The 26,001-nt window shown below is 32.9% G+C and overlaps 3 protein-coding genes across 3 annotated transcripts; all 3 read right to left on the bottom strand.

Annotated features, from left to right (window-relative positions):
* Positions 1-1,331: 1,331 nt before the first annotated feature.
* Positions 1,332-11,303, bottom strand: LOC144563898 (uncharacterized). Its single transcript, XM_078313364.1, has 4 exons — positions 11,151-11,303; positions 9,376-10,010; positions 4,047-5,037; positions 1,332-1,553 (listed from the first exon to the last, which is right to left on the bottom strand). The coding sequence occupies exons 1-4, from the start codon at positions 11,250-11,252 to the stop codon at positions 1,434-1,436; spliced, it is 1,848 nt and encodes a 615-aa protein (XP_078169490.1). The 5' UTR covers positions 11,253-11,303; the 3' UTR covers positions 1,332-1,433.
* A 2,744-nt stretch (positions 11,304-14,047) lies between these two features.
* On the bottom strand, positions 14,048-18,506 carry LOC144563899 (putative cysteine protease RDL6). Its single transcript, XM_078313365.1, has 4 exons — positions 18,017-18,506; positions 16,043-16,275; positions 15,578-15,715; positions 14,048-14,380 (listed from the first exon to the last, which is right to left on the bottom strand). Exons 1-4 carry the CDS (start codon positions 18,504-18,506, stop codon positions 14,048-14,050), a joined length of 1,194 nt encoding a protein of 397 aa, XP_078169491.1.
* Positions 18,507-21,045: 2,539 nt separating this feature from the next.
* Positions 21,046-23,928, bottom strand: LOC144564528 (zingipain-2-like). Its single transcript, XM_078314124.1, has 4 exons — positions 23,292-23,928; positions 22,800-23,032; positions 21,708-21,845; positions 21,046-21,516 (listed from the first exon to the last, which is right to left on the bottom strand). The coding sequence occupies exons 1-4, from the start codon at positions 23,764-23,766 to the stop codon at positions 21,262-21,264; spliced, it is 1,101 nt and encodes a 366-aa protein (XP_078170250.1). The 5' UTR covers positions 23,767-23,928; the 3' UTR covers positions 21,046-21,261.
* Between the last annotated feature and the right edge of the window lie 2,073 nt (positions 23,929-26,001).

Consider the following 26,001-nt stretch of genomic DNA (forward strand, 5'->3'; position numbering starts at 1 on the left):
TATATACCCATTTTGATGTTATTATAAAGAATCAACATCTGATCTAATGATTAAAATAATACAATCTCTGTAAAAAATAAATTTGAAATTTGAATGAGATTCTTTATAAATATTTTAAATTAAATGACTTAATTCTATTTTTATCTAGAATGATAATATTATTTGTGGTCCTTCAAATCTATTCATGGGTCAATTTAATATGAAGTAAGAATTACGTGGCAACTACACAAATACTAATAAGTAGCAACTAAGCACGCCTCCTGCGCATATAGGTCCTTTGTTTACACTCTAAATTAACCTCTTATTAAAAAATTAAATTTCTGAAAGTGACTTAAACTTTGTCAATATATCTCCTATTCTCCTTTTGTCTTTAGTTCCCTTTGCCTCCACTAAACCTCTTTATAAACAAACCGTAAACCAAGCTTTAAATTTCCTGGTTCCCTCCAATCCCCAAAATCTCCTCTCCGGCTCTCCCTCTTATAAAACACAAACTAATGGCCCAATTTTCAAACAGAGCAAAAATTGCTGTAATTCTCTTCCTCTTTCTTCCTCCTTCCATATATGCAATAAGATTTCCAAATAGTATTGATCAAAGTTATGTTAGTGAGGGAAATGAGAGCAATAATGATGTGCTGCCTTTTGTCTCGGAAAATATAATCCGCCACGGTGGTGTTGCAAAAGTAATTGCGCGAATATTGGAGTCTGTGCCGAGCCCTGGAGTTGGCCATTAGTTTATATGGCTTGTTAATTTGTTGATAGCTGTGAAATTCCAGTTGTTTTATCTTTAGCTAGTGATACTTTTTGTGTGTGAAAATTTCCTATTAATTTAAATCATGTTTTGGTATATAATCACTCGAGAGGGTCAAGTGTAAAATTTCCTTCTATTGTTTATAAACTAGTGTTTTAGAACTTCAGACTGATATGCACATATCTCCAGGTTAAATCAGGAGCAGTAGACTTTATAACTCGTAACCAGTATTTCAAAAAAAAAAAATACCAGTTGACCTGAGCAAGGCTCAAGCAATTACCAGCATAGAGTTATATTATACCTACATACATAATGGTAAAACAATAGATTTGACTCTTTGGCACCTAAGACTCAACGAATGCATGCCCAAAATAATTGCAAGCCAATCGTAGAGTTCTATTATAAATACTAGATTTCCTCACAATAGGTTGATTAAACACTGAATATGATCTTCGAAGCTAAAATGGTTAGAATATCAAGCAAGACCTGCCATTTAAAAAAATAAAAATAATAATGAGATTCTAGTCTGCCACAAGATCAGATATTAGTCCTCCTTGGAACCAGTACAATCCACCATCTGTAATTTTTCCCAGACACAATCTTTAGTCTTGTACCAATAAAATGGGTAATGACTAGTTCACGTTAACTAGACTTACAACTTTTCAATTTTTGAAATTCCTAATTATTAAGGGGTCAAAACGAAAAATCTTATGAACAAAGTGACCTTGAGAACAATTCCTTGAGGATCCTCGTTTACATAATTTTCAAAGTTCTCTTCCTGACCTGAATCTTTTCCTTTTGAATTCTGCAATAAATCAGAATAAAGAGGTTCAAATAATCAGCAGATGTTACTAGAAGAGAAATGCTTGCAAATAGATACAGACAAAACAAACAGATAAAAAAGGAACAAGTAGAAATCAATACAATTTTATAGTTATCTGGTTTTCACAGTTGTAGAGTGAATAAGTCGTCTTGCATATTTTACAACAGAGCCCTTCTAATTTGGGAAACCAGAATTGAAAAGCTAAAAGATTTTTCCTTTATAATCCACTCATCCAAAGGTCCCAGACCAGAGCAAATTGTTGTTGTAACAGAAAAAAAAAAAAATACTGAGAAACTTAAATTACCAGAAAGACAAAAGTCAAACAGTACCTCAGTTCCAGAATCACCTTCATCTGGCACAACCTCAAGAGGATAACAGGAATCAGTACCAGTCACATTTGTTGGTTCCCACCTGAGAGTGGGACCAGGGGGCTCCTCATTTGTATCTTTTTTACTTATCTATATGAATGTAAAAGCAATTGTCTGAATTTAGTTTCACCACTTGTATTACCTTGCAGTATAGCTCCTATTCAGAACCAATAATAGCACTTATAGGATTATATCCAACTTTCTTTAGATGTTTCCCTATGGATCTATTGTCAGGGTAAGATGTTGCAGCATATCAAAATATATTGAATGGGGTTCTTAGTAAGGATTAATTTTCTAGATACCCTTCAAAACAACTTCAATTTCTTATTTACTCCTCAAGTCTTAAATTTATCTTATTTACCCACCACTTAACTAATTCTATATTATCTCTAATTAAATTATAAAAAACTATTGATTCAACTTTGATTAAAAAATAAAAGACAGTCTTACCCTTCACTACATGCTTTTCTCATTCTCCCCTCTTTGCACCTGCTATCTTCCCCCCCCCCCCCCCCCCCCTCCCTTTCTCCGTAGCTTCTCCTTTGTCACTTTTCTTTTCTTCAATATGATTAAAAATAATAGAAGATCGCTAGCTAATACGTTTACAACAGAAGAAGATAGTGAAAACAATTCATCCCCTTCTTTGTTTCTCTTCTTAATCTGAATGCTTGTTTCTTTTCTTTTCTTACCTTGATAATATGATGAAAGAAAAATTAATGAAGTGAAAATTTTCCCATTTCTTACCTACGTTGTTCTTTTCCTTTTTAGATTCTCTTATGATAAAACAACATTATAGAGTTTAGAATTGATCAATAAGATTATTCATAAGTAAAAGAGAGAGGTAATAATTTCTGTCAAGTTTTTTTTATTTAGTAATTGTAAATATCTTTATAAATTAATCAACATTTACATGGTCCTAGACCTCATACTTTACCATTAAATACTGAAATACATTATCACAGTATAAGCTTGATTCGGAGAATTGACCCCTGAGAATGTTAAAATGCTATAATAATTCATAGGTCTAAAGTTTATATTAAGGATGGGAGATATTAAGGATTGTTTTTAGAATTTTAAGACTCTTGTATGTAATTACTGGATACATTTGAGGCCAGATAAGTTAAAATCTTTCTTAATATGTATAAATTAAGCACCACTCGGCAATATGCTCCCCAAAAAAATCCAATGCATTATGATACTATACCTATACTAATCTCAGTTGAATTTTTTTTATCTACTGGTACTCTAATCAAGGTAACGATTATCTTAACTGACTGGTGTCTGAGTCGAAATGGTACTTTATCGGAGAAGTTATTGAGATCAAATATACATGGACTAAAAGAATAACACAGGGATTAAACTATACTCAGCAGAAAATTAATAAGCAAAATTATAGATGAAAAGTTATTGTGCAGCTGCAACAAGCCCCTTACTCTATTCAGCGGCAAACGGCATGAAAGTGATATAGTGACATCTGTAGTGAGGTGATTGATGTTGAATTTCATAACAAGGCCACATGTACCTTTTAATGGTTCCTCCTTAGTATCCCATTTCCGATAATAGCGAACTAGGTGTTTTGCAAAGAGCCAACTCGGTTCTGCTGTTGGTAACATTTTCAGAATTAAAAGAGAAGGGCAAAACTGTCTTTTATTTTTAATCAAAGTTGAATCAAGAGTTTTTTATAATTTAAAAAAGGAATAATATAGAATTGGTTAAGTGATGGGTAAATAAAAAATTATTGTAAGAGTTAAGGGATAAATAAGATAAATTTAAGACTTGAGGGGTAAATAAGAAATTGAAGTTGTTTCGAAGGGAATCGAGAAAATTAACCCTTCTTAGTAATGTCTCCTATGCCTCGTAATAAGATAATTTCTATGCAGTGTAAAACCTCTTTCTTTCTGTATTTAATGCCAGATGAAAAATTAAATAATCATAGTTCAACCATGTTGAATAAGCAATTAAAATTCTAAATTCAAACAGTAGACACAAAAAACAGAAATTACCAATAATATAATTCCTCAAACTACTGTCAACAAATACAAATAACTACAAATGAAATCCTCTACAGCAACAGAAACTCTAAAATCATGAATATCTAAGATTCCACTTCAGATTGATCAGCTTTCACCACAGATCCCGGCAAAAGGACGATACTAGGCAACCTCTGCGGGTCCCACCCAAGAACCAGACAGACAGCCCTTGCCAAGGCTTGGTGGGCTGCACGCCGGCCTGCTTTGCCAATAGCACTGGCATGCTGAACCAATGCTACACACCCTTTGTAGATCTTTCCCTTCCTCTTCTTGCCATCTCTCCTCATTTCACACACTAGACAGTAAAATTCACCGTTTTCATGATTTTTTTCATAACAGCCCCTCAAATCTGCATCATTTTCAAAAAGGTCCCCGAAAAATTCATCCACATCATTTTCCGATTCCGATTCGTATTCCGATTCTGAATCAGAATCCTGGGAGAAGAAACCTTTGCAAGATTGAATTGCGGAGAGTTGCGTCGACGTCAAGTCAGCTCGAGCGGCTGAATTAGGAGACAGAGTAGGGGGGTTTTGTACGGCCTGTTCAAATGGAACCCACGTGTGTGGCGATGATTGCTCTGGAACTGAAGCCGGGTCACACGGCCACTCTTTTTCCTGCGTCGACTCCCGCTTTTGTTTCTCGTTGTTTCTTTCAGGCGTAAGCTGAGAACTCTGGTAGTCGTTGTAGCAAATACTAGGGGTAGGGTTAGGGTTTGGGCGGGAGTAGCGGGTACGGTTAGAGGAGGGCCTCCGGTAGAATGTGTGATCATGGTAAGGGATATGATGGGAGGAGAAATTGGGGTTTGAGTTTGGTGGCCCCTGGTGCCAAAGAGAATGGAGATGGAGAACTTCTCGCGCCAACTCTTGCTCACTGTAACTCATGGCGACAGAGAGAAGGGGAGGAGGAGGAGGGAATATCGAGTGTGCGAAGCTACCGTGCCGTGGCCTGGTTTTCTGTACTTCGAGGGAATGGAGGTCTCCATTGATTGACTCGATGCGAAGTCGTCGTCTTTTGTCTTTCTTCTCTTCTCTTCTTTTCTTTTGTTTTTTTGTGAGAAAAGTCATCGACCTTTCAAATTAGCGACATTTTTCTCTAGGCATGTCCCACCTAGGAAGAACAAATTGCAGTATTAAATTGAGGTGGCATGTTTGACCTGATCCGACAGGGTCAAACCAAGACAACCTGAAACCTTAGAAGACGACCCGAAACATGATAACTCGAAAACCAACCCGAATCGATCCAAGTCGATCTGAACCTGGACAATCCCAAATACTACGATCCGATCCAAAACGACTGGACTCGATATAAATTGAACCGTGACACAGAAAAAAAAACGATGCTCGACGACAACATTTCATCTGACCGGCCTAACATCATATTTATGAGGAGAGTTAAAATGCACCTTCTTTTGTGCTTCTAACGTGTATCCTTTCTTTATATTTTTTATTTTCAAAGTTTAAATAGTCGATTCAAACCTTCCAATATGTTCTTCATATTAAAATGTGTCTGGAGACCAAATTTTATATTTTTTGAAAGTTTTTTAACTATTTTTTCAAAAAATTTGATTAAACTAACAAAAAGGAGGATGCATTTTAACCCTCCTCTATTTAACCTTACAAAATTTTAAAAATACAAACTTAATAAAATAAACAAAAATTCAATTAAATTTTAATATGCATAATTAAAATTTTAAAATTATAGAAGTGGCTTAGTTAGGGGCAGATTCAGGATTTTCGTCAGGAGGGGAGGGCAAAAAAATATCGAATCGGATTTAAACTCATTAACTAATTGGGTACTCGATAAAAAAAAAATATTTTGTCTTATATTTTCTAATGCTCTGACTTATAATTTTTGATGTTTTAACTTATAATTATAATTATCAATCATAATTCAAGAAATTTATTTTGATTTTAACAATAAATTTAAAGTGAGTTTTAATTTGAAAAGGAAATGAATTGGATAAATGTGTAAAAATTTTAAATTTAAAAGGAACATGATATTACAAAAAAATACGTAATTTTTTTTTAAAGTATACATAAAATTGCCTCTATAAAATATATATAGAATAAGTCAAATACACAGCCACTGAATACAGCTCAGAAAAAGAAGAAGAAATATTGTGCATAATTAGTTTTTCTCTCTCTCTTACTTATTTTCTTTATAAAATTTTCTTTGTAAACCTTTTGACACTTCTAGTGTCCCGTATACAGGGGTGCAGACGGGTTGGATATTATCCGATCGTATCCAATTATGTATCGAAAATTTAATACGGATATATGATATCTGAATATCTGTGTGGATACGGATACGGATATGATTTTAAATTTTAATTATCTGTATCTGAATAGTAGATATATATTATATAGTTTAATATATATCATTCACTACTATAAAAAGCGGATATCCGTATCTGTATTACCATATCCGTATCCGTCTAATATCCGATCCGTACCCGTATTCGGAAAATAAAACAGATACGAATATTGTTTTACCACTATCCGATCAGTTTGAAGTTTGCACTCTAGCTGTATATGAAATCTAGGAGCTTGACTCTCAAATTTTAAGGAAAAAAAAAGAGTCAAATACACAGGCCTGGCAGGCCTCTCCACCCGAGTATACAGCTCAGCAGGTAATCCAATGAAAGAAGCAACCCATATAAACTTGTGTTTTCGCGCTGTTATGTTTCAATAAAAATGACAGATTCTTTTAATAGAAAAATGTTCTTAATTAATGGAAAGCTTTTCCTCTCGTTGGCATGTACTTTTTATAAGAAAGCTTTGTTAGCTGTTATTCTTTTCTACCACCACCTAAAGCTAAGACTTTATAATGGGAGTCCTCTAACCCCTTTTGGTTCTTAACTACTTTTACTTCAGTGAGATTCGCGCACATTTATAATTATTGGAACTATAATGGCATAAGATAAGAAATCGATACATGATAACACTAAAAATTATTACTTATAGGTTGTTGATCTCTATAAATGATCCGCTTATTTTGTGATCTCCAAAACGATTTACAAATTTATATTACATATAGATAACTTATGAAGACGATCAGAATTAATGGTATTTCGTGTCTGAGTTTTTTTCTAGATACTAATGTAAAAGAAAGGTGTTTGAATATCTTCTCTTACTTTAGAATAGCTTTGCTGGTACAGTGGTACTCTTATCTAGCTAAAGTTGTTCTCTCCAAAAAACGACTGATGGCTTTCATTTTTGACATGAATGATCAAGTTATTACCATATATTAAAAAGAGAATTCCAATGCCACAAGCAACCCCATTTTTGTATCTATTTTTTTAAATTAAAATAAAATAAAATGGTGGAAATGAATTGTTCGTTTTTTTTTTTCATGAATAATGCGTCATAAGATTTTATGACTTATTATGTTCATTTTATACTTGATCAAGTGATTGAACATGAACATATCTAAGTTAATTATGATAGATTAATTTAATACATCTATATTTGGTCCACTCAATCCTCCTTAAAATTTACTCACAATTCAAGATTTGTTTCCTCTTTGCAAAGGCACTTTTTTTCCTGGTTAAATCAGAGTATCAGTTTCCAAGCTTCAAATTAGCATTTCATGAAGGAAAATGCCTGGGACAACCTCTACCTATTAGACTATTACCAGCGTAGCAATTTTGCAAATGTGGCAGAACTAACTAAATTCTAAAATTGCAAGCATTCAAAGTATTTTGGCACCCAAATATATAAACAGACCCAGAGCATGCATGTCAGAGTAAGCAAATCAGAGATTTCTACTGTTATTACTAGATATAGATATACTCATCTATCGTTGGTTAATACTGCATATGATCTTTGAAGCAAAGGAGTTGAATATCAAACAGGACCTGCAATATAACAAGAACTATAATTAGACAAAATCGAGCACAAGGTGCATAAATAGTAATAAAAATGTATTAAGTGTGAAATTTAAAGAAAAAAGAAAGTACAGTGATTGTAGAAGAAATTACTTGTATGGTTGAAGAGGGATCAGAACTAAGCAACATTAGTGGTACCATTATTTTTCTGCAATCAAACAACATAAAACCTCTTTGTAAACACAAGACATACGTTTTCATCAATAATAAATTAAACCTTGTAATAATTTTCCAGAATGAGTTATGTAAGAAAGCTGATGACCATATGACAAAATAAAGAGGTACTAAACAATGTAAAAAAAAAAAGTGAACAAATATTTCCGAGATTTGTACACACAAAATTAGGCAGTTTTACAAAATTAATATCTTACATTTGGAACCAATCTGTTCCTCTTTGTTGTCACAAGAAAAATCTTCTATCTGCACCTTTCCATACCAAATTATCACTATTACTAGCAACTTGTAATATGGAAAAACTAGTTCATGTTCTAACTTCTAGGCAATGCCGCATTTCAAGTTCTTTCAGATATGAGGTTCTCTTGGCGAGAAAATCAAGTGAAAATATGCAAGAGGCAAGTCAGAAACTAAGATAATTTTAGGGGGCTACATGCAAAATTTTATGAAGAAACTGACCTTCGGATCAGTTCCTTTAGGATATTCATTGGGCTTACTTTTTTAATTCTCTTTCTGACTTGATACCTTTTCCTTTGGAATCTAATGCCGTAAACCATCATGAAAAAAGGATCAACTAAATAGCAATTACAACTATAAAGAAATGCTTCCAATTGAGGTTGCATGCAAATAAACACAAAAACAAAAAACTATAGATGAACCAAAGGTGCAAATAGAAATATAGGGTTCAAATGCCCCAATTGTGCCTCACATGCTTATCTCCATTTTCAAAGTCCAACATTCAATCCAAATCGCAAAACATGATCTCCATATTAAAATGTGCTAGGAGACCAAATATTATAATTTTATTGGAAATTTTTTTGCTAATTTTTAGATAGGTACAAAATCACTGTTTTTCATAAGATTGCAGACCATCCAAAAACAGTGATTTTGTACATATCTAAAATCTAGTAAAATATTTCCATAAAAATTTAAAATTTGGTGTCCAAGCACATTTTTTAATACGAATATCAAGTTGAGCAGTTCGGATCGATCGTTTGGACTTTGAAAATGGAGATAAGGATGTGAGGAATGATTGGGGCACGAAAACAATGGGGCATTTCAACCCTACTCATGGAAATATATACAATTCCACTTTTAGCAACCCTTTGCAATTTGCAGATTGAATGAGCCAGTTTGCGGATTTACAGCTAAGTTCTTGATGTTTTGTAAACAAAAATTGACAACCTAGAAAAAAACATTCATTTACAAAAGAAGATCTGGCCTCATGAAGAATAGGTCAACAATTGACATTCTGCTTTCATTATCCATGCACCCTAGTTGAAGCAAACAATTGTTGCCAGTATATAGAAAACTAGACCATTACAACAAATTAAATTGCCACAAACAGCAAAGGAGGTACCTCAGTTCCTGAATCACCAGTCTCTGTGGCAACCTCAGAAGAATGGGAAAGAGTACCAGTACCAGGTAACTTTACCGGGTCCCACCCAAGAACCCTACAAACTGCCCTTGCAAGAGCCCGGTGAGCCCCACTCCAACCCGCCTTGGATACAGTATTGGCATGCTGTATCAGTGCAAGGCCGCTCTTGTAACGCATCCCCTTGCCCTTAAAATCCTCCCTTACCTGACAGATAAAGCAGTAAAAGTCGCCCTTCTCAGGGTTGTTTTTGTAATATTGCGTCAGTTTAGGGTCCTTTTCAAAGATACCATCAAAGAACTCATCCATGTCAGGCTTCACCTCAGACTCCGAATCAGAGGAATTGAACTCGTAATCTGATTCAGATCCAAAATCTTCCTTAATAGATGAGAAAAACTTCTTTGTGGCCTTGATGGCGCGGCGCTGTATGTTGGCGGCTTTGGCAAGAGCTTCAGACTGGGCAGAGATAGGGGGTGGCGGTGGGGCCATTGCCAGCGTGGCAGCCCATGTGGCTGGTGGTTTGAGGTCTGGGTAGGGAGTGGGGCATGGTGGCCACTGGTCAGAGGCGGAATTAGGGTTTGGGTTTGCATCAGTATCCTTCTTATCCTGCATTTTTTTTTTAAAATAATTATTACTGAGACCATTCCCATACAAAATAATTGGAGTCTTGAGAAACACAAGTAAAATGATTAACAAAGTCTCCAAAATTTATACTCTAGACTAGATATAAATGCACAAGTTATATTTTGGTTTTATTGATTATTCTCACTTGCAACAGTGCTCTTTTTCAGAATTATCCTATCAGACCTCAAATTTGCATTGCATTGAATATTCATCAAAGGGATAAGTTTAATGGTACATCTCATATGCCAAGAACAAAGACAATTTGTGTGTATGGTGCAGTGCCAAGCACAAAGACAATTTGTGTGTATGATACATTGAAAGGTGACATGAAACTAAACATCCATAATTGAAAGAGAGATTATATTATCTATAAGCAATTGAAGCTAAATTAAAAAGTCTCAAGAACCAGAAAGTAATAATAACATACTTTTTAGAACACTTACCAGATTCAATTTCAATAACAAACACAAATAAATTAAAATTAAATCCCACAACAATATAAACGCCAAAATCAATGTGTGTTTGAATTACAAAATTAAATCCCACACTCAAAATGACCAGCTTTTACCACAGACCCAGGCAAAACAACAATTGCTGGCTGAGGCAAAATTTTGGGTGAGGTGCAAATTTATAATTATTTTGAATGTTAAGTATATTTTTATAATTTTTCCGGAGAAATCATACAAATAGAAACATATTTTGAGTACAAATTATGGGATGAAGTATAATATTATAGTTTTTTAATCTCAAGTATATTTTTATAATTTTTCTAGAAAAAGTATAGAAATAAAACCGAATTTTTGGAATATTTAGCTCTATGTGGCTCCGGCCCCGATTCCTGGTAACTTCTCAGGTCCCACCTGAGAAACCAACAGACAGGCGAAAGGACCGGCCAATTTAGCAAACCGTTGCAGAATGCCGAGCCAATGACACAGAAACAAAAATCCCCTTCTTGCCATCTCTCTCTCTCACTATCTCAAATTTTCAACGGGCTCAAGAATAAATCAAATGATTAACAGGATCTAATACCAAAAAAAAAAATACACTTAAACAAGCTTTTCCAAAGCGAACGATGTAGCGAACAACCAAGCAAACCATAGAACTGAGAAGGGGGGATAATACCAGAACGAGATCAGCAAGCTTCTGCTCCAGTCGACCCGCCACGTGCCCTAAGTCGGAATGCACGTGCTGTTGATTCGCTCCGCCGGTGAGGTTATCCGCCATTGTTTGTAAAAGCGAAAGGTAAGGCGACAAAGAGCGATTAGACTGGTGGGGAACTGGAACGGGAAAGGCGTGAAAGGGTTTAAGGGAAGGGAGCAGATCACCTGCCCCCTCAGTCAGTCACTGTGGGGTGGGTGGAGCCGGATTTAGGATTTGAAGTGGGTGGGACCCACTAACAGTGACTCTGAGAACAGGAGATTCGATCCCGGGAAGGGAAGGGTAGAATTGGAACTATCGCCATGATTAAATTTGAGCCGTGTGATCGGGAATTTCCTCTGCATTAACTCAAAAGGGAATCTTTTCAGTTAATGAATCCTGACTGTCCAAGCTATTTCAAGATTCGTTCAGACTAGATTCACACTAATATTAAAGACCCCTATATCATAAGTAGAGGCCGGATTGGCTCCGTTTAAAATCAAACGGTTAAGATTCATTAACTCAAAATATTCCTTTTTAAGTTTATGCAGAGGATACGCATTCGTGTGATCAGCGACTAGAAGACGGACTTGACATATCACGTCGTAAACTCCAAGATTAAATAAACGACAAACATTAGAAAATAGGGGGAATTTTATATACATCACTCAAAGTTTCAATATTACGTATATATCTCTTCAAAATCAATAATTACATATTTATCATTGAAAATTATACAAATTTACATATTTATCCAATCTAACTTTATAACATATCAAATATATCAAAAAATAATTAAATAATATTTTTTAAAACTTTAAAATTTCCATTATACTCTTCGGTCTCTTTAGTTCGCCTGAATTCTCTTCAATGTAAGGCACCAAACCTCTCTCTCTCCTCTAAACGCACCAAATCACATATTTCTTCCTGTCTTTTTATATTATTTAATTGGAGTAAAAAAATTATTACTGTCATGGAGAAATAAAAAAAATGTGTTGAAGAGTTGGAGGATATATATAATATATTCAACTCTAGAGGGATAAATAAGAAACTCAAGACAAATTGAAGGGTATATAGAAAATTAATCCAAAAATTAAAATTTTCAAAGGACAAAACTGAATACTATTAATTTATAAAGGGTGCTTAATTGGCACTTCTTTTCCTCTTTCCACCCTTCATTATTCAGTTGATAATGAAAAACTGGCACAACACGAGCATGGAATGGCGTTTTTCTTTTTTCTTTTTGAAATATGAGTTGGATGTCAAGTCACCTAATACATTTCAAACATCTGCGTATTAATACAGAGGATTTCTCCCACTTTATGAGTGTTTCGAACCCATGACCTACCACATAAGAATCATATGCCTTTGTCACTACACTAAAAACATATTCAAATGTTTTACTTAGAAAGATCTAAGGATTCGAACGTTAGTGGGGACTTGATCTCTATTTTTACTCAAAAAAAAAGAATTCGAACGTTAAATACTAAAACAAAAATTCTCATAAAAATAGATTGGGGGGGCTACATCGAGAATCCTCTATTGCGACTTTCGATATCCACTACTCCTTGAACATGCATTTTTTCATATAGGTAAGAACAGAGGCGGAGTAAAAAAATAAGATAATATATGACAAAAACAATTAAGTAAGACATAATTGTATAATTGTTTTGAACACAATTGTAAAGAAAAATTCTGAAAAAGAAACATATTTTCAAAGGAAAAAAAAAATTTAGGGATAGACAACTGTCTTTCTCTAACCTCATATGACCATAAACCATATATAATTTGTCCTTTAATAGTTTTTTCTAGTTACTAATATTCAAGCTTGAGATTTTTGGATAATGTACTGCATGAAAAATATGTGACATATTTTAAACGATAGTTAGCACCTCTCGTTATAAAAGATCATTTATACCTTTAACTTTTTGATTTGGAATAGACAATTTTTTGTCTTTCAATCTACATGAGGTTTAAAAACTTGGAGATTGAGAATTTAAATAACGGTATCTATATAAAAAGAATAATCATACCGCATTAAAGATTAAAATATGAATAACGGTATATCAAAAGTTGGATAGCCAAATAAGGAGAACTATTCCTTGAATTTGGATCTTTTTGAGAGACATTGTTGTATGAGAATGTTTGATTGAATTGCTGGTTCTAAAAAATAGTCGGTAAATTGTGGTTTGCGAAATCAGCACCTGAGTAGTATGAATTTAGAAAATAACTATAATCCAAAGTTTTTTTTTCCCATGTATTTAGAAACATAACTATAATTGAAAGGGTTTCATTTTAAAGGCAACCCAAGTTTAGTGAAGTGTACAAGCATTTTTAGAGATGTTTTTGACAGTTAATTATTTTCATATATGTCAAAAGGAAAAAGAAATGAGATTATGATAATTAGGTGTTATGATAATCATATGTCCGTAGTTTAATCATCTCAATACCCCTGAGAAATTAATTAATTAATTCAAAACTATGAATGGTCTACCCAAATTAATTAATTAATTCAGTTAAGTCTTTGATCATATTTTGATCCGATAAACTCTTTCAAGTATATATTGCTTATTACACATGCTTCAATCAACTCGCTAAAATTTTCTTGATTCGATTATGGTCTTAACATTTTTAAATTTTCTAAAATAAAAAGAAATGAAATAGGTTGTTTTTAAGTTTATCAAATTCCTTTGGGAACCAAATTCTACAACTTATCGGATTGGTTTTAAACAACATATTCAAATCATTGAAAATTGCAATTATTTAATTAAAAAAAATCAGAAAATTGCAATCCTTTAATAGAGAAAAAAAAAATCCCTTGCTCATGTTAATTAATATAACTTCTAATTTTACAAAGTAAATTGGTGTCAACTCAAAAGCAGCTAAATAAGCAATAATTCAGAAATAAAAATGCAAACCATAATCCAGATGCCCCAAAATCTTGATTTTTGGGAGGAAGAATTATGGTTTTTTTTGTGGATGAAAGAAGTGTGATTTATTGTAGGATAGGAGCTAGAAGCAAGTATGGCACACTTGCCATATGGCAGGTCTTTAGTATTCCTTTTTACATACATATATCCTTCGTCTCCCCAATTTTTACTCCACGAGTTCTTCACGATCCAATAGTCATCGCCGTTTTCAGATCCATATCCGACCAGTAGAACTGCATGGTCGATGAGGTCTGGATTGCTCGAGCAATTTCCATCGTAAATTCCCTGATATATTATTCGTCAATTGTTTTCGATAGATTTACTTGAAATGGAAATTCTATAGATTTACATGATGATTTAAAAAAGTGATACAAAAGCAAATAATAAAACCTGAGAGAAATGAAAAAAATCGGATATAGCATGTTAGGGTATGTGATTTTTGATCCATCAACCAAATTTCAATTCGACAAACTTATAATTGTCAAAAAATAAAAAATTTAGGCATACATATATACGATAAATATGTATAACCGACATAAGATTTAATACATGCTATATTTTGTATTGAACGACTTTAACTTTTTCAGTCATTTGAGTTTAATTTATAGTTACTAATCAAATAACAAAAAAAAAACTTTGATTTTTTTCTAAATAGAATTACATGACTACAAGAATCTGTTTATCCGTGAAGGTAAAAAATGACTGTTGTCGAAAATAAACCGACAAAAAATAATATTTAAGAATATTGATATTACCGATGAAAGTATTCACACAAGGATACTAATATTGTTAAATACTTTTACCGTCAAGTCTAAGAGATATTTTGAAGCATTGAAATTTTTTTTATTTTGGAAAGTAGATGATGCCTAGACCTAGTAAAAGTACCAACTTAACTCGTAGCTCTAGCATTATAATTAATTAATTAATTATTATTTATAGGAGAATGATAGATATTTTAAGTCTATTGATAAAACACTACTTAAATTATACGAAATTTGATAAATAAAATTACTTCTATATTTAAAAAATATATGATATGATGAAGGTAGAGAAAGCAAGTGTATATGATGAGGATGTTACACAACTACCTTACTCCATAAATTTTGAATGGGGATGAAGAGGAGAGAAAGGGATCAAATTACAAAGCACTCTTTCATTTTCCTATTATGTCATTTTTAAATTTAGAAGTAGTTAAGAAAAATGAGGGGAAAAAAAACAAAAAGAGAGAAGAGATGGATGATTAGAGTTTACAATTTATGATTACTTCAAAAATCAAAATATTAGAAGGGAGAGACAATGCTTGAGGAGAAAAATACAAACCTAGAAACACAAAAGGCATCAATTTTCACTAATTTTGAGCCTTTTGATTTGAAGTAACCTTTTCTTCTTAAATTGTCATTTTTTACTTTATTTTTTATTATTAGAGAGCATATATATCTAAAGATATTTTATATACTTAATTAAATGATGGCTAAAACTTACTCCCTTGTAAAGAAAGAAGTCTTCAGTATCGGCTGTGATGCCGACACTAATTGGTTGTTTGAGCACAGCGCATTGTAGCGCATGATCACTGGGTGCCACAAACTTGTATCCGTCTATTTTCACCACCTTATTTTTAGCCTGTTAATTAATTTTGCTTCAGTTAAGCAAAAATAAATAAATAAAGTAATTCAAAATAGCATCATCTTTTTTTATATTGTATACGCGGCAAATGTAAAACAATTTAATTAAAAATCCAAATAGCTCCGATATGAACAATTCAAACCAAAGTGCACCAAAAAAAAAAAACTATCTTCGATGTCTCATGTAAAAAATTAAATACACTAGGCTGGATATTTTCATGTTAAATTAGTTTTTTAGGTTGAGTTAATTTATGTTTCATCCTTTTTTTTTTCAAAAAATAAATAAATAAAAAATGTCTCATGTAAGAAAGAAAACCAAGTATACCTGATTGATGTTGCATGTCTGATTTAGTCCGTCATAGGGATAGTTTGAGTCGGTATTAATTCCTCCATTTTTTATCACCCATTCAAATCCATCTTCCTTGGAGGCTCCTAGACAGCCCCATTCGGGTGACATGCAGTCTACGAGCTCTTGTTCGGAGATGCTTATCAGCTCTCCGGTTTTTATTGCATTAATGCTTTCAATTGCTCCAGTTGCAGCGAATGCCCAACAACTCCCTATGTTATTATCAAACTTGTACGTAATTATTTATTTAAAAGACGTAACCAGAAAATTGGAATACGTACAGAAGGTATAAATATTATGTAATTTTATTTTACGAAAGAAGTTAATCGTATAATTTTGTAGAAATTATTTTTTTTGAGAACAAAACAATTTAATTTCAATTTATAGGAGATGCTTAGCATCCATTTCCCTCTATCAATTTCGGCCTGTGATGTTCAGTGGATAATGGAAAGTTGGCACAACACAAGCATGAAAGGATGTTCAGTGGGATGGGACTAAGGCTGTAAATGAGCCGAATTCGAGCAAGTTATCTCCAATTCGTGTTCAACATATTTAGTAAATGAGCGAGTCAATTCGAGTTGGAATGTCAATAACTAGCTGTAAAACCAACTTAAGTTTAGCTCATTACCAACTTGTGTTGGCTCACAACTCGCTTATAACTCGTTTGACCAGTCAATTTTCTTAGTTATAGTTATATACTAGTAAGAGTTTATCTAAACACAAACAATTTAAATAATTTAGTAAGAGTTTATCTAAACACAAACAATTCAAATATAATTAACAAGACAACAAACAAAATAAAAAATACAAACAACAGTTTAGGAGTCATTTAGAAGGGTATGAGATTTATTGTGACGAACTTTGTGTAACTCGAGTTATTAGTGAGCGATCGAGTTAGGATATACTCAAACTCAGCTCATTTATTAAACGAGACAGTCAACTCGAGTTGTAAATTAGCGAGTTTTAAACGAGTTACGAGTTTGAGCGATTTTATACAGTCCTAAATAGAATGGTAGCGTAGTTGGTTAGAAGAAAAGATTCTAAGACTATGGTTATTCAAAAGTTGAGAATTCGAGTCCCATTCATGACTTCACAACATGCGCAAAGCTTTCAAAAAATAGAGAGCTACAGTAGGAATCCTCACTTTGAATATCTATAACTCCTCAAACATGCTTTTTAGGATAAGCAAGAACAGAGAGTAAAAAAGAATAATATAATGTATGACAAAATTTTCATAATAAGATATAATTGTATAATTATTTTGAATAAAATATCATATATTTTGCAAAAAAAATTCTTAAAGATAAGCATATTTTGAAAAAGAAAAAGATTTAATCCAGTAATAAACAAGTGCATCCTCCTAACCTCATGTGGACAGAAACTATATAGAATTGGTTTTTTAATAGTTTATTTTCAAGTCAATATCTATTTCTAATAATCAAGCTTGAGTTTTCTAGACGATGCATGTACCGGAGAAAAATATTTAATTTAATGATAGTTAGCACCTCTCATAGTAAAAGGTCATTTATATTTCGAGCTGTTCAATTTGGAATAGACAAATTTTTGTCTTTCAATATACAAAGTCTAAAAAATTGTAGATTGAGAATTTGAATAACGTTATATAAAAAATAAAAATAAATAAAAACTACACCTTCCGGCATTAAAAATAGAGATATAGAATAGCGGTATATCAAAAAGTTGGAGATTGCAATTGAGATTTACTAATATTATTGAAGCAAATTTTAACATATTCATTATGTTGAACGGTTTGAATTGACTGTTTGGAATTTAAAAACTTTGAAAATGAAGAATGTAATTCAATGTCACCAAAAAATGGTGTAATTGAATCCCTCCTCTATTATTAATTCGAAAAAAAAATACACAATATTAAAAAATTGCAAATACACACATATAATTATATTGAAATTTTAAATAATAAAACAGTAAACTTACCACAATCATATCCTTGATCTTTTACTCGTGTGACCACACCTTGCTTCCTCCAATCAAGAAAAGGTGGCGTGGTACAATATTCATGTTCTTTATTCATATTTATTTGGTCATTCTTTACTTCTTTTCTCTTTCTCATAGCAATATTTGTCAAATATTTCTCTCTGAACTCCTCGATACTTAAATCTGCAAGATTATTTAACCCCACAACATGACCTCCTTTCTCTTTGTTCGTGTTCCATTTGTACACAAACTCAAAATTCTTTGCAAAATTCTCGAATCCCCGCACTTTATCTTCCGGTCGTGCGTAGGTTTTTTCATGCTTTTTCATCCATTGTTCAAAAAGTTGAACTAGTTCTTGCTTCTTTGCCTGGTAATTAGAAGAATTGTATCCTAAACCGGATAAATCTGTACGTATTGAAGGTGCTAACATGACAATGGATAGACAAATAAGAAGAACTTTTGCTTGAATTTGGGTGTTTCTGAGAGACATTATTGTATGAGATGGTTGATTGAATTGCTGGTTATGATTTTATAACATCATTAATAGCAAAAAATAGTCGGTAAATTGAGGTTTGCGGAATTTAGCATCAAGTAGCTAGTATGAATTTTGAAACATAACTATAATCGAAAGGTTTTGTTTTATTGAATTTAGCAACATACCTATAATTAAACTTTTTTTTAAGACTATACAAGTTGAACCTTAATAAGAAAGGCAACCCAAGTTTAGAAGTGTACAGGCATTTTTAGATATGTTTTGATCCATAGATATTTTGACACAGTTATTTTCAAATATATCAAAAGAGTGAGGCTATGGTACTTTGCAATGCGCGGATCGTATTGTGCATTGGCTTCATATCTCTGTTTTTAAAGGCCAAATAGTTGATCTGAACGCTCAACATTATTATCATATGAAAATATACTTGGCAATCAAATTTTATATTTTTTGAAATTTTTTTAATATTTTTTGAGGTAGGTAAAAAATCATTACTTTCGAATGATCTAGAATTTTTAGATCAACTGATTTTCTAATTGTCTCAAAAAATATAAAATTTGGTCTCTTAGTATATTTTCATATAATAATAATGTTGAGCGGTTCGGATCGAATATTTAGACTTTGAAGATGGAGATATGAGTCCAATGCACAGAACAATCCGCACATTGTAAAGTACCATAGCCTCACTCATATCAAAATGTAAAAGTTTAAAAGAAATGAGATTATGATAATTAGGTATTATGCAAATAGATTGCCTACATTTTGCATAAAATCTTATGTCCGTAGTTTAAGGTGTGTGTACAAAATATGTTCAGCCATATTATTCATCTCAATACCCCTGAGAAATTAATTAATTAGTTCAAAACTATGAAAGGTCTACCCAAATTAATTAATTGGCTCAACTAAGTCTTTGATTATATTTCTTCTCGATCAACTTTTGAACTAACTGCCTATTACGCATGCTTCAATCATTTCTTAAAATTTTCTTGATTCGATTATTGTCTTTGCTATTTTTGAATTTTCTAAAATAAACAATTTGAAAATGCTTTAGATTGGTTAGTAAAATTCAATTAGTATTATAATAATGTCTTCTATAAGTAGTGTACGGGTTTACGATTTTGCGTGGCTAATTAAATCAATGAAAAGTACATAATCTTGATTTAATCATGTGTAAAAAGTTAGTTGAAGACTTAATTGACACAAATAAAAAAATTAACGAACCAAAAGCGGACTTTCCTTATCTAATTATTGAGGACTTAAAATTAGATCACGATACCTCAAATAACAGATATTTAGATTATAATTTTTTTTTTTCAATCTCGTGGTTTTTGGCGTCTTTTTTAACCTACCTAATTTTTATCGAAAATAACAAAAGGTTTGTAGGTGGGAGGATTTACAAATCGGCAAGATGGTAAGAAAAAAAAAACCCCGAAAACATCAAAACTTAGGATGCCAAATACTATAAACACCTTAAAACGTGCCACTATTGCTAATCGTAACAGTAGGGGAGAAATTTGCGTCGAGGCGTCTATCAGATTTAAATTTAATGGGTTCCACTGTTATTTGATCCGTTTTAAGATTTATACAAACTAGATAAGCACGAATCATGAAACAAACGTGCATGAACTTTAAAGCCGATTGGACGGTAGACAAACCTATCGGACCCAAGTCCGGTGGGCGTCGGATGCAACCCGTTCTCTCCAAGTAGAGCTTGAAGAATCTGCTTGTCATTTTTCGAGATGCTTGAATTATTGAGATATACTTTGTTATATTTATTTTTGAAATGTTGAATTGATATCTGTAGAAATTTCGTAAATTAATCTTTTTTTATAATTTATAAATTACATTTTGATACATTATCACAGATTTCTAATTTATAAGGCTGAAGAGCCGTTAATGATGTTTCCTAATAAATCTAAGGGAGAATTTCATCTAAGTCTAACTGTATCTTTGTTATTTTTACAATTTTTTGTAATATCAGAAAAGAGGAGAAGGTAGAAAAGTTGAATGTATAATCGGTAAAAACTGTAGCGACTATGCTAAATTGCTAAGCGTTACCAGGTGATGTGTCTCCAACAACATCCATAGTTTATTTCGCCAGGTCTCTCTATAAAATGCCCTTTCACACGCCTGACGCTTTGAAACTCAAAAGTCATCATTTCTCTTCGAAGCACAAGAGAACCTCACAGATATAATCATAAATCATCTAATCTATTCACAAACATAAAAATCCGTATGGTTCATCAACTAATCTAGGATCTCAATCTCAACTGCTGTTTACAATCACAACGGTCAACTCCAATGTGCCAGATCAACTTCTGTATTACATGGAGAAGTCATGGCAAAAAATTCCAAACAATAAAACCATGCCTCAACCCCCAACTCTGATTCTATCAGACTACAGTATACTGGCATATATATCTGATTCATCACAAGGATCTACAATTTTTGGCCCAGTGAAGAGTTACAGAAAAATTTGCCAGGTGCCGGGGCCCCGCAATCTCGTAAATCATTCAAGATGCTTTTGCAGGAATTATGTGTTTCAAAAAATTGACTATGTAATTTCTCCCCGGATATGTGACTCTATATGTACCTGATGTAGCCTATTCTTAAATTTTTGAAAATTTCCCAAGGGATTTTACCTCAAGAAAATAAAGTATTATCTCAATTGCACATCAATTTAAAAGCCACTCAATGTTCAGCAAGTGAAATAAGCAACAAATGAGAAACACAAATGTACACTAATTACAGGTTACTCAAATGCCCGATATGGGGAGATAGTAGCGTGATTTTTTGTAGGGTACGAGGCAAGTCCATGTATAGCACACTTACCATACGGCAGGCTTAAATCTCTTTTTATGTAGATATAGCCTTGGTTTCCCCATCTTGTACCCCAGGAGTTCTTTAAGATCCAGTAATCAGTGCCATTCTCAGATCCATATCCAACAAGCAGCACTGCGTGGTTTATTTCATCTGGATCACTTGAGCAATTTCCGTTGTAGATTCCCTATCATTACAATTGAGCAATTGCTGGTTTAGTTTCATTTTTCACAAGAAATAGAAACAAATTGTCTTTCTTTTACAGGTCAAGAAGTGCATCCTGACATGAAGCATGCACACAAATAAACCAAGAAATGCACTTGATACAAAAAATTCGTAAAGATCCCTTTAATACATTTTAGAACTATTGAAGCTTACCTCTTTGTAAAGCTGGAAGTCACGAGCACCGGCATCAATGCCGACACTAATTGGTTGTTTCAGTACAGCACAGAGAAGCGCCTCATCATTCGGTGGCACATCTTGGTACCCATCTATTGTCACTGCTTTATTATTCGCCTGCCATATAATTTTTCATTAGCCACACACACACACAAATATAATTCTGTTATTTATTTTTATTACAGTACTATGCATACCGCAGATTGGTCCGTATACGGATCAATATTTTCGTTTTTATGTCCAAATAGTTGATCTGAACCGTTCAACATGATCTCTGTATGAAATATACTTGCAGACTAAATTTTACATTTTTTAAAAAAAATTACTATTTTTTTATATAGGTAGAAAATCACTACTTTTGAATGGTCTAGAATTTTTAGATCAAGTGATTTTCCACATCTACAAAAATAGCAAAATTTTTTTTTAAAAATGTAAAATTTGATCTACAAGTACATTTTTATAGAGTGTGGCTAATATAACATTAGTGTCATTTCAGTCTATATAACACCAACTCCAAAACCTATCAAATCGAGTTCAAATGGTGAATCCAAACCGTTCAAACCAATGTACTTCATTAGTTGTGCGTTTACATGTAAAATTTATAAGTTTTTGAGTTTATTTGATATCAAGTCAAGCGGTCAAATGTTTGAGTTTTTAAGTTAATTTTAATACATTCATTTTTCAATTTTTTTTGCCGCTTGATTTGATACTAAAATAACTCGAAAATATAAAAAGTTTGCATGCAAATGCATCACTCATAAAGTAAATTGGTTCGAACAGTTTGGATTTACTATTTGAACTCAATTTGATAGGTTTTGGAGTTGGTGTTATATAGACTGAAATGACACTGATGTTATATTAGCCATACTCATTTTTATATGAAGGTCATGTTGAATGGTTCAGATCGACTATTTAGACTTAGAAAATGGAGATATTAATCCATAGTACAGATCATTATGCGCTATACATAGTACCATAGCCTCACTCATAAGATCCCAAATCAGAAAAGATAAGTACAACATCAGAAAAAGAAAGGTACAGTTGTTGAAAATAATCTTCCGGTTGAATTACCTGAGTGATGTTGCATATACCGTCTTTTGCTGTATAGGGATAATTTGGCTCGGTGCTGATCCCTCCATTTTGGATAATCCATTCAAATGCATAATCCATGTAGCCTCCATTGCAACCCCAGTTGGTAGTGACGCACTCTACAAGCTCTTGTTCCGAGAGGCTGATCAGCTCTCCAGTGGTTATCGCATTAATTCCTTCAATGGCTCCAGTTGTAGAGAATGACCAACAGCTTCCTAAATACAAAAAAATTACAATTTAAGTGGTACGATTTATTTTACATACCAAAGGAATAGTTGCTTGTCTGCAACTGGTTTTCACATACCAGTTGGATACTGTTAAATGTGGTTTGACTTTTTTCTGTTATTCTGAGTGCTAATTGCCACATTTTTTGAAAAATAAAATATTAAAATTATGGAAATTTATCTAGTAGTTTTGAATTTCAGATGGCAACAACGATGTACTAATCGACAAGAAATAAAAAATACATCTTACCGCATTGGCCTTGGTTTTTTACGGCAGTAACCACACCTTTCTCCTCCCAATTGAGGGAAGGAGGCGCATCGCAACTCTCGTAGTTTCTCTCCCTATACGATCCCACCCTTCTCTCTCTTCTCTTTCCCATCTGAAACTTACTCAAATACTTCTCCCTGAACTCCTCGTTGCTCAAATCCGCCAAATTATTCATCCCTACAGAATGACCTCCATTCGCGTTCCTTCCATTCACATATTCGTAATTTCTCAAGAAATTCTCAAATCCACGAGTTCTATCCTCCGGCTGGGAATAGATTTTCTCATGCGTCTCCATCCATTGTTCGAAAAGTTGAGCTACATGAAGCTTGTGTGCATTTGTCGGGTAAGGGTTGTATCCAGCAATGGAGAAATCTGTCGAGACTGAAAGGACCATTACAGCCATGGATTGCCATAGAAGGAGAACCAATGCTCGAATTTGGGGGGTTTTGAGAAACATTGTTGTGTGATGAAAATTGGAAGACGGTTGATTCGATTGAGATTCTAGTTTTGATTTATAATCTCTCCTAATTTTAAAAGTCAACAGGATGTGAGACGCATGATCACGTAACAATTCTCTCTTAGTTTTCTTTTGTATTCTCTCTCAATTATTGTCTATGAACAAACTACCACTGTACCACATGGGTTGAGACTCAAGACTTGAGAATCCTGGAAATACTAGATCCGGACCGTTCTTTTAACTTCACACGAATCTCAAAGTTCAAATAATACTTTTTTTTAATTCGAATCCCTAGTAGGCATATTGGAGAGGATACCCTTCCGAGAATGGGACGAATCGTCTGCCCTCGGGGCAGAAAGCCTCCAGAGTCACTGTAGGTGAATTCAAATTTAAAAACAGTAACAGTAATTGGTCCTATTCCACAATGACTTTGAGGACATAAATTTTCTGCACCCGAAGAACAGGAGATTCGGTTCCTCCGAAAATCTTGTGTACTAAATAACTGCCTTTTAATGTCAAGAGGGCCCACTTGGACAATAATTAGTTAGAGGATCTGGGAAATTAATTGATTTTACAGGAGGTAGTTACAGGCTTACAGCCAGTTTATAACTAATCTTTCCATTACATTGAAGACTGGATCTCTCCATTACATCGATAAAGATATGGCTATCAGCCTCTTGTTAGTAGAGTACGGGCGCCTCCAGTCGTCGTCAGGCCCATTTCTTCAACAAAAAGGTAAACGGGCTTTTTACTAAAAAAAAATTGAGAGATGAGTTCCTAAAGATAGCCCCATTTTTCTCTATGGTTCTCTTTATATGAGTAGGTTTTTTTGTGCGCGTTTGAGTTTTTGTCTACGGACTTTCATTAAAAAAGAAGTGTTAAATTAATAGAGAAGAATTAACAAGGATTGCATGAGAGTTAGTCAAAAAGGCTTTTATCAAGCAGGTTTTGGAAGCTAATACCCACAGTTTGCAGATTTCAACATGAAAAGGTATAGTTTGCAGATTACAATTGTACAGAATAAGATGCTAAAATTTGATCTATGAAGCCATTGAAAAATAAATTATTAATATTATAACTTTTTTTAAGTCAGTAGGTCTTAGCGCTAGGGGTGAAAACGGATCAGATATTATCTCTCTGATTGAAAATTAGATATAGATATTGGATATCCGAATATTGATGATTTTGAATTTTAATTGTCTGTATCTGAATAGTAAAAATATATTATAAAATTATTTATGTAGATATCGATATCTGTACGTATCCAATCTATATCCATATCAAAAAATAAAAACAAATATGAATATTATTTTATCACTATCCTATCCGTTTGCACTCCTATCTTAGCCTACTTTAATCTTTTAATTAATTATGAAAAGAGTTAACAAGGAGGGAATTTTTTTTCCCGAAGTAAACTACAATTTGCTGAAAAATAATGCTGAGCATACTGAATTTAGTTTTACAATAATTTCCGTATTACCACACATTCAAACCAATTTCCATGGAAATCCGACTCCAGCAATTGAATTTCACATTGCTTGAAATCAATATTCTAAATAGTTAGCTATAACGCAGCTATAGCTTTTCTGAACTATAAAGCTAAGCCATGAAATAAAAGTGCGCTAATTTAGCTCCAATCGCTATAGTTATAACAGCTGACCGTTAGTAGAGTTAGGTACTATTGCTATCACTATGCTATATGAGTTTTTCTTTTTGCGATTTATATGGGCTTCTGTGTTTCTGTTCCTATTTCTGATGCTACATGGTATGCTATAATAAGTATCCTAAACCGAGCTATGTGCTTATGTTTCTAATTGTGATTTAGTCTCTCATTCTACATCATAAAATATTCAAATATTAATCATTCCTTTTGTTTGATCTTCGTCTAGTATTTACTTGTAAAATAATCGCCATTCATTTCATTGAAAGCTAATTTTCATTATTATAATATATAAAATATTCAAAGAGGTATACTAATTTCATTTCCCTTGTAAAATTAATTGGTTTTCGTTTATTATAATTGGTAATACAATGAAGTATGAATTATTAAATAATGTTACTTTGTAGATACTTTTTTTTTCTTATTTGCATGATTGAAAAAAAATATAGACTTAGATTAGTTGTTACTTCAATTCTCCAATATGGATCATGTTGACAATTAGTAGAAATATAGAATATAAATTTTGAAAGGAAAAAAAATATGTATAATAGTTTACGTTATAGCTACACATTTAT

The sequence above is a fragment of the Carex rostrata genome, chromosome 13 (assembly GCF_964058835.1).
Source record: "Carex rostrata chromosome 13, lpCarRost1.2, whole genome shotgun sequence".
Classification (NCBI taxonomy): domain Eukaryota; kingdom Viridiplantae; phylum Streptophyta; class Magnoliopsida; order Poales; family Cyperaceae; genus Carex; species Carex rostrata.